Source organism: Phoenix dactylifera, chromosome 8, assembly GCF_009389715.1.
Source record: "Phoenix dactylifera cultivar Barhee BC4 chromosome 8, palm_55x_up_171113_PBpolish2nd_filt_p, whole genome shotgun sequence".
Classification (NCBI taxonomy): Eukaryota; Viridiplantae; Streptophyta; class Magnoliopsida; order Arecales; family Arecaceae; genus Phoenix; species Phoenix dactylifera.
Genome location: NC_052399.1, coordinates 25,559,171 through 25,571,977, shown reverse-complemented (window position 1 = coordinate 25,571,977; position 12,807 = coordinate 25,559,171). Strand labels below are relative to the sequence as shown.

At 37.1% G+C, this 12,807-nt stretch overlaps 1 protein-coding gene across 2 annotated transcripts; it reads left to right on the top strand.

Annotated features, from left to right (window-relative positions):
- Positions 1–1,954: 1,954 nt before the first annotated feature.
- On the top strand, positions 1,955–12,199 carry LOC103719264 (65-kDa microtubule-associated protein 6-like). 2 transcript variants are annotated; one of them, XR_005513107.1, is made up of 13 exons: positions 1,955–2,682; positions 3,352–3,555; positions 6,745–7,005; positions 9,065–9,280; positions 9,355–9,510; positions 9,589–9,748; positions 9,836–9,987; positions 10,439–10,526; positions 10,603–10,676; positions 10,774–10,848; positions 10,940–11,293; positions 11,431–11,786; positions 11,921–12,199. XR_005513107.1 is itself a non-coding variant. In XM_039129362.1 (12 exons), the coding sequence occupies exons 1-11, from the start codon at positions 2,599–2,601 to the stop codon at positions 11,279–11,281; spliced, it is 1,812 nt and encodes a 603-aa protein (XP_038985290.1). In that variant the 5' UTR covers positions 1,955–2,598; the 3' UTR covers positions 11,282–11,293; positions 11,431–11,896. The 2 variants fall into 2 exon arrangements, 1 of the variants encoding a protein (XP_038985290.1); XM_039129362.1 differs by lacking the exon at positions 11,921–12,199 and having other exon boundaries at positions 11,431–11,896.
- The last annotated feature ends 608 nt before the right edge of the window (positions 12,200–12,807 follow it).

Below are 12,807 nucleotides of genomic sequence, written 5' to 3'. Positions count from 1 at the left end.
CATAAATTGTGTGTGTATTATTTTTCGTAAGGTGAGAATGTATTTGTTTTGAGGCTAATAAGACATTTGGAGAAGGGTGGTGATAAATGGATTTTATATGTATCCTAGGATACAAAATTACATTAATACCATCATCAAATTACTATTTTTATATGTATCCTTCTATTTTTTTTTATGTATATATATCCATACCATTTAATGTCACAATTATTGAAATTTCCTTATGGGTAGATATGCAAAAAAATTTTATAAGAATATACAAGCAAATAACAACTTTATAAGAATATTTATGCAATTGCTCATATTTAGAGGGGTATACATTTAAACAATCTATTAAAAAAAATTAAAATTTGATTGAAATCTGTCAAGTCTTTTATAATTTAGTTGGATCGACAAGTCAAAAAAAATGAAGTTATATTGTCAATTTTCTTTTTTAAGATCTTGACTTGGTTAAGTTGGAATATTAGGTGATTATTTTAGTAATTCTATTCTCCATTTTGATATAATTATCATTATTGAATCTATAATATTTACATATTCTTTATAATTTTTAAAAAATTAAAATGTTGAATTTAAATTAATTATATATGCTTAGATTAGTAAAATATTTTTTAGTGATTTATAAATGTTGAGTTGTTGTTTGTTTTAGAGGCGATAACTTCATAAAAGCAACACGATTTATTCCTATAAGAGTTGATATTAATATGATTTAATCTTTTTTGTTATCTTTTTTATTAATAAATTATTTTTACTGAATTTTGATTATTTTTTATTAAATTTTTTTAAGTATATATCTTCTTAAATATGCGTAATTATATGAATACTCTCACAAAGTTGCTATTTGTATGTGCATTAATATAAAACTTTCTTTTTGCATGTCTACCCCTAAGGGTATTTCAGCTATTTTAATTTTAAAACCGTTTTATTTTTAACGATAGTATAGGTACATATATAAAAAAGAAAATAAAAGAAGGATATACATACAAAATAAATATTTTATGAGGATATACATATTTTTATGAGAGTATTCATATAATTTTATATATTTCGAAGAATATACCTGCAAAAAATCCTAAATGAATCCAAGTGAGATATTACTTCTTTTTTTTTTTTTTTTGAGGAGAGTTAAGGTGGACACTAAGGAATTATTTGAGAAGAAAAACAAAGATAAAGATCCTTCAAAATACTATTTCATATATGTCATGAACTGAATGAATACGATGCTTATTTATTGATTTGGGAACGAGGGCTCTACTTGCAGGACTAAGGAACCTCGCGAGCAAAACAAAAGGCATTATCTAGAAGAAGAGACTTCTGTGTCCACGTACCATTTACTTAGAACCACTTTCATGAAGTACAGTAGGTACCACACAGCAGCAATGCCATGCCTAGGAGGGAAACACACAACAAAGTTGGCCCTCATTTGTTACAAGGTCGATTTTCATTCAATCTTTTTCTTTGTACTCTTTATCTTGTAGTAGCGTATCTCTTCCGGATTGAAGCTTTTTTTTTTTTTTTTCCTTCTCTTTCACTTCAACCATATGGCTTGAAGCTAATCGTGCAAACTATCGAGTCTCTGAATGCAAATTGTGCTCGAAGCCATCTGGCTAAGGGCAGAAGGGCGAAGAAAAATTCCATCAAAAAAAAGATTTGAAGCCTATGCACCAAGCCAAAGCACACAAAATTACCGCACCAAAAAATTTCAATTCGTTGTCTTAAAAAAAGTATATTCATAGCTTAGTAAGAAAATCTAATGTTGATTTGTAGGAATCATCCACAAAGATTCGATTTTCCATTTCCTAGCAAGACCAAAAGAGGCATCATTGTCTGTCCTCTTTTACCACTGCAGAAGGAAAGCATATCAGTTACCACTTCTTTCCACCCTTACGAATTAATAAAACCACCCTTACGAATTAATAAACTTCACATACTGCCTTGGGCTTCGTCACTTTTTTTTTGCTTCTCCGCTTTTCCTCTCTCTCTCTCTCTCGCTTTCCCTGCACTTCTATACAGCTACTCTTCACCCACTTCTACCAAGTACCTCTCAAGTTCTGCGTTTCTTCTCTTTACCATAATTTTGCGCACATTTTAATTCTCCGGAAAAATCTTTAAAAAATCTATCTTTAAGTCTCTCAAATTCCCCTTCTTTCTAATCCTTATACTCACGTTGGGGTCATCCTTTCCATTCTCTGCCTCTTCTTTCTTTCTTTCTTTCTCTGTTTCAACTTGTATTTTTGGGAGCTTATGTGCCCTCTAATGGCAGTTTCTCTCTCTTTCCATTTGCCTTAATCTCTCTCTCTCTCTCCCCCCCCCCTCTCCTCTCCCCGTGCAGATCCCAAGAAAGAGAGAAATGGGAGGAACGTAAACCCTAAGTAAAGGAAAAGGGCAACACTCTCTCTTTATCTCTCCTTTTCTCTTCTATATTTGCTTCCGGCCTCTCTCTCTCTCTCTCTCTCACGGGCTAGACTCCCTTTTCGGAGGGCCGAGGGAGAAAGTTCGACTCTTTTTCTTCTCCAGATTATTTTCTTCTTTTTTTCCTACTCTCTTGCTTAAGTTTTGAGCGGTGAGGAAGTGGAGGGAGGAAGGAAAGGGGAGATAATGGTGGGGGTTGGGGTCGGGACGAGGTTGTTTACCAGTGTCAGCATGGAAACCAGCTGCGGGGCTTTGCTTAGAGAGCTTCAGGTCATTTCCTCTCCCTCTGCCTCTCTCTCTCTCTACCCCCTCCCTCCCTCCCTCCTTTCTCTCTCTCTCAGATTTTGTGTTGGAATGCAACGGTAATGGGATTTCTTTTGTTACTTATTTATGTTTTTTAAAAAAAATCGGACTTTTTGTTTATTTATGGGTAAAAGTAAGATTTAAGTGTTTAATTTTAGGGCTATTTTGGTTCCTTATGGAATTCCTTTTCTATTTCTTTTTTTTTTTTAGTGTTTCCTTTGTATTAACATGTTGTTTTTGCCAATTTTGTTGCTAACAGAAATGGAAAATTTCTCATGTTTTGTGGACCAGTAAAGAGTAAATTTATTCCGTGGAGTGCTTTTATTCTTTTGAAGTTTGCAATTTTTTGTTTTCTTAAGGTCTTCCATATATATATATAGGCAAAAAATATGGTATTTTTATTTCAGAGATATATAATTCTTCTTCTTCTTGAAGGTTCTTCTTTTTCTTTCTCCCTTCAATGAGCTTCTCTTTTTCTAGTTGTCTGAGAAGTTCTAAATTGTGCTTTATAGGTTCTATGTAAAAGAATGTTGTGATGGAAGCATGCATATATCTTATCTTCTTATTCCTGTTACTAAGGGCATAGCACTTCTGGTTTACCCTTAGTATTCATTTACTTTTACTGTGTGAGAGCAGCATACATGGGCGGAGATAGGGGAGAGCGAACCAGATAAAGAGCGTAAGTTGTTGGAGATTGAGAGGGAGTGCTTGGAAGTATACCGGAGGAACGTTGATGAAGCCAGCAAGGCCAAGGCACAGCTCCATCAGTCTGTGGCTGCCAAAGAAGCAGAGCTTGCAGCTCTCATGGCTTCCCTCGGGGAGCACACTCTCCATTTGAAGGTACACCTCCACATCAAACACTGGAATGCATTAAGACTAACTCTGCAAAAAAAAAAAATCCTCTATCTGTTTCCTCCTCTGCGAAGTTCTCATTGTTATGCACTTAAAAGTCCTCAAGTTATTTTATTTTTTATTTGAGATAACAGATTAATCTTGATTTCAGTTAGCAATGACTGAAATAAAATGGGGACATTGGTTATGGTAATGTCAATACGAAGTATATGTGCATTATTTCATAACTTTCAGTTGCAACTTTTGTCTTGCATGAGACACTGTAGGAGTGAGAGGCTACCATCTCTGTTATCTATCTTCAGTTGATGGTGCAGAACATGTTATTATGCACAATGTAAACCAATTTTACCAAATAAGTTCTCCTCTAATTTATGCTTGCTTTCTCTCAATTTCAGTCAGATTGAATCTTTTTTTAGTTTCTTTAATTTGCATGTCAAGTTTCAATATTCACCTATGATAGAGAGTCATGAATGAGGAAACTAATAGAACTTTTCATGGAGCAGCAACCCTGGGTGTCACTTTTTCCTTCAATAGTTCCCTCCAAATATGATAGTTTCTAGAAATAGACTGTAACAACCCAGGGCTTCGCCCAAAAATGCCAACCGAAAGATATTTTTTTGGGTTTTAGTCTTGTATATGTACCCAAGATCTGCTCGGCGAATAACCGATGTTAGACTAAGCACACGCTCGCATGGGTCCTCACATACTCTTCCTATTTAATCTCCGACGCCGTCGTTAGGCTAAGGATTCAAATTTGTTCAAATCTAAATACAAATACCATGATCAGTCCGTAGTTAGCCCCATGAACTCGTGCTACAGTGTCCTCTAGTCCACATAGGTTATAGGCCGGGTCTATTTTGATACTATTTGTAACAACTCAGGACCTCTTCTAATATGCCTAGCTAGAAGGTATTTTTTGGGTTTCTTAATTTTGTATAGGTATCCAAGATCTTTTCGGTGAATAACCGATGTGGAACTAAACACATGCCCGCATGGGTCCTTACATACTCTCCTCGTTCAAGTTCTGACGTCCTTGTCAGGCTACAAGCACCACGATAGGCCTGTGGTCAACCTTCATAAACTCGTACTATAGTGTCCTCTAGTCCACATAGGCTATGGGCTGAGTTCGCTCTAATACCATTTGTAACAACCTAGGACGTCACCTAAATACGCTATTCGAAAGGTTTTTTTTTGGGTTCCTTAGTCCTGTATAAGTACCCAAGGACTTCACCTAAAAATGCTAGTCGGAAGGTATTTTTTTGGGTTTCTTAGTTATGTATAAGTACTTAAGATTTTCTCGGTGAATAACAGATGTGGGACTAAACACACGTCTGTATGGGGCCTCACATACTCCCTCCATTTAAGTTCTGACGTCCTCGTCGGGCTAAGGGTTTAAATCCATTCAAATCTAATCACAAACACCACGATTGGCTTGTGGTCATCCCCAAGGGATCCGTGTTGCAGTGTCTTCTAGTCCACATAAGTTATGAGTTGGGTCCGCTTTGATACCATTTGCAACAATCAGGACCTTCCCCAAAATGGCTAGCCGGAAGAATTTTTTTTGGGTTTCTTAGTCCTGTATAAGCACCCAAGATCTCCTCAGCGAATAATCGATATTGGACTAAACACATGCCCGCACGGATCCTCACATAGACTATGTGGTCTGAGACTTAGTGGCAGGAAATTTTTACCTAGTGTAGCATATCTGCTTCAAAAAGTCCCTAGAAACTTGAACCTATTAACTGGGTGTCACTCCCACCAACCTCACACATCTGCTCTCGATTCTAGTAACCATGTCTTGAGCATGCCATTTATGATATTACTTGAATAAATGGAGTCTGGAAGAAACCTTTTACATTGCCTGAGCTTATATTTGTTGCGATATGTTTGTTTGTGGAGCATGTTGTCAAACTTTTCATGCTAGGTCTTTCATTGGACAGGTCTAACTATTGCCTGGCTATTCCACATTCTTGACATTGGAGATTTTGAAAGAACCATCTATAAAAAAGATTTATGCATGAAGACCAAAACTAGAAGACAAAATAAAGTAGATTTATGCATGTTAGAGTTATGTGTTTCTGTACAACAGTTTCTATCTTAAATAAAGCACGATATCGTATAGTCTGATGCTGATGTGTTGGCTTAAGTTTTAGAATATCCCATCATGCGGTGCTTCTTCCATCCTATAGTCTTGCAGGTTTCTTTCAGCGCAGGTTGGTACTTTAGTTCCATTAGGGACACTCTTCTTGTAGCCACAATTTTGTTGTGGAAAAAAGAAAAATTGATCAATTATTAGGATCTTACTTCCCAACAGCATGCATATCATTAATTTTTATGAGCATGTGCATGTTTATAGACCAACAGTGTTTGTTGCATACAAATGTAGGCTTCAATTACAAAAACTGATGCAATGTGAATCCATTTGTTGGCTAGATATGCTAATGACCCTGCCTCTGGGCACGTACACCAACGAACTAGTGAATTCTTTTCTCAAACTCTTTCCATGTCATTGTGATCCTATGCATATGCTCCTGCATTGAGTTTTTGTACCATTTTTTTTATGTTCAATTTATAGGTTGTTATCTATAATATTGTGGCTGCAGTGCAAATAATTCTGTGAATTGCTTATGAAACTAGATTTGAATTCTTAGTCTTTGTCTGATTTGAATCTGCAACACAAGCATTGTTAACATATTGACATAAATGGATTTCAGCTGGGATTTTTGTCTGCTAGACATGGTGTGGCGAAATTGTTAGCATCTTGTAGGATATTTTCTTAAGCTTGTTTGCTCATTATTATTGATGGATAACTATTTTCTTTTCATTCTTTTTTTGCTTGTGGAACAATGCATGCATATATAGCAATTTATGTGATTGCCATTGGTATGGGGCATGACGTTTGAAATAGAAATTTACGTTTGAAAAGCTTGTTAGATGTTTTGACTCCGCAATAGTTTTACTATTGGAATATGCTGTTAGATTTCCGACTTCATAATTTGCCAGCATTTACAACTGAGTTGCTTTGGATATAGTAGTCATTTTTTCCGATGCTATTAACTACTGCAAACATGAAATTTTTTGACTGCATAATGTCAAAGTCTAATTTTAGCTCTGAAAGCTGATGTTTTGGACTGGTCTTGCAGTAATTGATTACTAGATAGCTTTGTATGTCTGCAGAAAGACAAAAAACTTGGATCATTGAAGGAACAACTTGCTTCAGTTGCACCTTTGGTGGAAGATCTGAGAGCAGAGAAAGAGGAAAGGGTCAAGCAATTTGCTGATATACGATCCCAGATTGAGAAGATCAGTGTTGAACTAACAGAACACAATCATCAGAATGACACTTCAACTAGCCCTGTTTCTACTGAAGAGCATGATTTGTCAATGAGGAAGCTTAATGAATACCAAGCAAGGCTTCGTGCGCTCCAAAAGGAGAAGGTATCTCATCCCTAGCATGTTGCATAGTCTGCAAATATTAACTCTTCTGTAGCCATCAAAGCCATGTGATTGTTTTCTTTTTCTTCTTTTTTTTTTTTAATTCACAACTGTAAGTGGACACAGTGGTCATTTTTATTTTAACTAAGTTATATTGGGATTTTAAGGCTATAGAATCACATCAGTCTATAAAAATTACAACGGAATTAGAGCTACCATCAAAGAGTTTCAGCAATTAGACAGAGAACAATTTATAATATTGTATTAACACATAAGGATATCTGAAAAAAGTTGGAACACCAACTGCCCATGCTGATTTGGTGCGGTTTAAGGAAATATAGTAGCCTCTTTACTATCAGCGGCCGCTTTTGGTAATAATGGTCAGCGCTTGATTCTAACAACTGGTATCAGAGCCAGAGGTCTCGAGTTTGAAACCCAGGCATCACGGGGGGTGGATTGTTGGACATGCTCTGCCGGCACTGTGGATATACCCACGGGGTCCTTGAGTCACGTGCGGGGGGTCACTGAGCCACAGTTCTGCCATCGTGGATGCGCTGGTTAGTAGGGTGGGACGTATTGCGGTCACTGAGCCCACTGACGGCGGATGCTAACTCACCGAGGAGGTGATGGCCGACTCGAGGCGCTGATCTGGTGTGGTTTAAGAAAATAAAGTAGCGCCTTCACTATCAGCGGTTGCTTTTGGTGTAATGGTCAACGCTTGATCCTAACAAGCTCAAATCAATATTTTCAACCTCATTGTTAAAGAAACTGAAGATATATGAAATGGAAAAGTTGTTATAAAGAAAAATTAGCACCTGTGAAATGCTTTAAGATACCTAAGGAAATGCTGGTAAGGATCTTGAATATGATATAATGCAAAATAACTTTTGATAATGTTCAAGTTATTGCACTGCTTGCCATATCATTGGTATCCTCATGTTTGGAGTAAGTGAGAGGACTCATTTATAGCCCTAATGTCATAAACATTGCTTGATTGTTTCAAGGAGGCCTTTTAGCATCTGCCAGATGTAATATCACTTATGCCTCCATTCATGTAAAATATCTGTAAGAGCACTCACGTTATTCTTGTTGATTAAAAAAACAACTTTCAACTCTGCTTCATTATGAGCTTTCTATGCAATTGGCTGAGAATTTATTAACAAAAGATCTTTATTGCAATTTCTTACTACCCAATAATGCTGAAAAGAAGCAAAACTATAGGCAAATTTTTGTAACTCCCTTTGGTAAAGTCCTTCATATGAGTTAAATGTATAAGAAGTAATATTAGGAATTCAGCTTGTACATTTTGATCTCTGCTAAATTATCATGCTTTTCAGGTTCTTTGGGTATATTTGCACTCCAAAAATATCACTTTCCCATACCCATATACTGAACTGTGATCAAGCTGTGAAGCTCTTTTCTGAAAGATCCAAGTGAAAGTTCTTAACCAGATAAAGGCACTAGCAACATTATTTTTATTCACACCAACTCCAAGAGTTCCTTCTAAACGTGAAACTGCAAATGGTTCCATTTAACTCTCTAAAGTTAGGCCAGAAGAAGCAAATCTCCATTTCTGGCCACCCCTCAAAGGTGTGGGCAAAGAATTCTACCCAACCAAGATGCCACACAAACAAGGGATTATATCTCCTTTGTGAGCATATTATTGTTCTCCAATATTCCCTCTTTCAGATCATATTAACTTGCATGGAATGTGAAACCAAGAAAAATTTGTAAAAGAGAACTTCATCTCGCATAAAAGTACTCCTGTTGCCACTACTACCTTTCTCGTGAACAACTTTTTACATGATCTACCACTTTATGCCTCATCTAATGGTTATTCTTTTAATAACCCAATTTAATCTCTCGATTCTCTGTCCTTTACCTGGGATTTTCCTTCTGCCTACTGGAGTATTCAAAACCTTTTCAATGTAATACCTTTCATAGATTAGTTTTTCCACATAATTGCATGCGAAAAGCTGCAACATATGTGGTTGCTAGCATATTCAACCACTTTCAATGGTAGCACTAATGCTTTGCTGACGATGTGCTCTGCTGATTCCAGTCTGATCGCCTTCATAAGGTTCTGGAATATGTAAATGAAGTGCATTGTTTATGTGGCGTGCTTGGACTGGACTTTCAAAAGACAGTGGATGAAGTGCATCCAAGTTTGCATGAGACTGGTTCGGGGCAGTCCACAAGCATTAGTAATAACACACTAGAAGGTCTGGCCCAAGCTGTTTTGGAGTTAAAAGCAGAAAAGAATGTTCGAGTCCAAAAGGTAATGAGAAAATTTTGCAGTCTTATATTTTGTTTGTCTATGTGCTATGCTCATGACCCATTCTTTCACTATAGCTGAGGGAAACTGTGGAATCACTGTTTGAACTTTGGAACTTGATGGATTCATCTGATCAAGAAAGGAGGCGCTTTGGAAGACTAACATGCATCATTCGATCACCAGAAGAGGACATCGCATATTCTGGTTTGCTTTCACAAGAAACAATTGAACAGGTTTGGTCATTGGGGTCTCTTCATCTCTGAATACCACCTTTGGTCCAGCTAGTTAAATCAATATTATATCCTTGACAGACAGAAGCTGAAGTGGAAAGGCTGAAAAATCTTAAAGCCAGCAGAATGAAAGAACTCGTTCTGAAGAGAAGGTCAGAATTGGAAGAGATATGCAGAAGAGCACACATTGAGCCTGATATGACTACTGCACCTGAGAAAACTAATGCATTGATAGACTCTGGTATCATACTTCTTCTGCTTGCATCTGCTTTACAGAAAATACTGCCACATATTTCTGGCCATTACATTACCTATCTTCTGCATGAAGGTCTTGTAGATCCATCTGAACTTCTGGCCAATATTGAGGCACAAATAGTGAAGGCAAAAGAAGAATCTATGAGCAGGAAAGAGATAATGGATAGGATAAGCAAATGGCGTGCTGCTTGTGATGAAGAAACTTGGCTTGAAGAATACAACCAAGTAGGCTGGTTTTTTCTGATCCTGCTAGTCTGGCCACATGTAGATGCAGTACGGAAGTCATGTGCACATGCAAGCGCACGTGCGCGCACACACAGATGCTTATTCTATGACAATGTTCTACAGTTTTTGCTAACAAATATTTGATCTTCATTCTTGAGTTTATGCTTGTTGTGAAGCTAAAGTTGGTGTAAGAAAATATAAAATATATAAATAAATCTACCTCATCCTATAAGCTTAAGCTTTTAGGATAAGTGATGATTTTAACATGGTATCAGAGCAGAGGTCTTGAGTTCGAACCCTGTCTCCACACTCTTAACCCACATGTGAGAGAGAGTGTGAGGGAGAGTGTAAGAAAATATAAAATATATAAATAAATCTACCTTATCCTATAAGCTTAAGCTTTTAGGACAAGTGGTGATTTTAACAGTTGACACCTTTACCTGGCATGCAGGACCAGAACAGGTACAGTGCTGGAAGAGGTGCCCATTTGAATCTAAAACGAGCAGAGAAGGCACGGATCACTGTCAGCAAAATTTCAGGTACTTTTTTGCCCCAAACCATGTATCATCAGTAATTTACAGCTATGTCAGAGCTGACTGGAGATATTTTTCTCAGCCATCGTGGATAGTCTTATAAACAAAACTTTCACCTGGGAGAATGAGAGGAATATGCCATTCATGTATAATGGGGTGAGTTACGTTTTCCCCTGGTTTTCGTATGGATATATGAATTTATCTATTTCCCCCAAGGTCGTTCATTTGGTTGACTGTGACATAACATTTTCAGGTTCGTTTAGTATCTATTCTAGAGGAGTATAAACTTACTAGACAGCAGAAAGAAGAGGAGAAAAGACGATATCGGGTAGATTTTGCTTGCCAAGATGCCATTGTCAATCCATCGCTACTTTAGACAAGCAATCAATTGATCATTCATCTGTCTTTACGGGTTGCAGGATCAGAAAAAGCTGCAAAGTCTACTTCTTACAGAGAGGGAAGCAATATTTGGGTCCAAACCAAGCCCAAAAAGGAGCAACAGTTTTAATAGAAAGCCGAATGGATATAATGCAAATGGAAATGGATTCATGACCCCCATTCCACGGCGTCTTTCTGTTGGTAGTGCCACCCCTGAACTCCTTACACCACGCTCATATGCTGGTCGTTACAATGGATACTTTAAGGAGACAAGACAGTTGTCAACCACACCATTGAACTTTGTTTCTTTATCAAAAGATGATACCTTGTCGACCTTCACATCTGTCAGTGGTTCAGAACCAGAATCTCCACAACAAATCTAAATCTGGACGCTGGTATCTCTCTCGATATCTCTATTTTCATATCCCTCATGGCTGTAGTGTGCATTTTCAGCAAAATGCAGTGTGGTGAAACAGCTAGTTATGCAGTTTCTAGCAACTAACTTGAACTGGATTCTGATCTGTTTCTGCAGAAGAAGAAAGATCTTATCATGGATTCATAAGTCAGACAAAAACGTTACTGGAATGAAGGAGGTGCAGGCATCTGAAGTTGTTAGCAGAATTGTACACTAGTGTTTTACCAGTGTTTTTATCTTAGGACTTCGACTGGTGAGTGTTTACAGTTGTGAGATAATGCTTTATAAGCTGAAATTTTATGGTGTAGATACAGAAACTAACTAGGAGGTGCTGACTGCGTTGCATTAAGATTGGTTCTTTAGCTGAGAATAGCATTGTGAAATTATGTTGGGTGCTGGGTCTTCGTGTACATAAAGCAGTGGTGCTTGTGTGAACTCCCTGTCTGTACCTTGTACCGCTAGAATTTCAACAGGTAATATGTTGTCTGTTTGCCATCATCTGTTAGTGGCTGTTGTTTTGATAATTGCAAACATATGTAATCATTCATGTGATTTTCTAGATGGCAGTGTTTGCATTTCTCAAGAGTTGATGGTTTTAATTACACAGGATACAAATCTTTCAGAGATAAGAAAATATACTAACCAGTGGAGCTGAAGAAATTTTCCATATATCTGTACCAAAAAAAAGGGAAATTTTCCAGAAGATGCTTTACTTTTTTTATTTCTTTTGCAGGTTTCAATTAGCAGTTGTTCAAGTTTGTGATGGTCATCTTTTTTATGTCACAGAGAGGCGATCAAATATATGATTTGTTTTTCTTAGAATTGCTACATTTTAATGCTCAACTTATGACAAGCCACTAATTACAGCATTGACAGTATTTCTGTGACAACTCCTTCGAGTATGATAATTGTTGTGGTGAAGCAAAGTTTGTTGCAGTAATTTCTGTATGATTATAAATAGACTTGTTTATTTTCTGAAGGCAGTTACTAGGATTTTGTTCAACTTGCACCTAACATATTATTTAATTCTCCCTAACTTGAATGTTAGTTTGTATCAGGTTCTTGGAAGATTGATCACCATGTACATGACACCAGTTTTCATGTAGTTAGGCTAGGTATACGAGAATTGAAGTCCGCTTGGTTGGATGGCAAATCTAATTGTTTTCGTTCTTGAGAGACTTCTTGTTTTAAGACAAGCTAGAAATTGGTGCATATAACCATTTGAAATCAAGGTGACACATTTAAATCCCGTTAATGATTGGTTAGGGAAGCCTTGTGGGTGGTGGGGATCAACGAGCCCTTCACCTAGATGGCATTGAGGAGGGCTAGATCTAGAGGGGCCCGTACATGCGTTATGACCTAAACTCGAAGGAGGATGGGATAATTTTAACTAATCAAAACTTTTATACCCTAAACTTCTTTTATCTTTCATCCATATTGTTCTCTAATCTGACATTGCCACTGCCAGACTTCTTCCTCCAAGTTGTCAGCTTA

What these genes read in the sequence shown, in the direction of transcription:
- LOC103719264 (XM_039129362.1), top strand. Translation starts at nt 2,599, where the DNA reads ATGGTGGGGGTTGGGGTCGGGACGAGGTTGTTTACCAGTGTCAGCATG. An exon ending in CACAAGAAACAATTGAACAG is followed by an intron (nt 9,511 to 9,588) that starts GTTTGGTCATTG and finishes TATCCTTGACAG; the next exon opens with ACAGAAGCTGAAGTGGAAAG. An exon ending in TGCCATTCATGTATAATGGG is followed by an intron (nt 10,677 to 10,773) that starts GTGAGTTACGTT and finishes TAACATTTTCAG; the next exon opens with GTTCGTTTAGTATCTATTCT.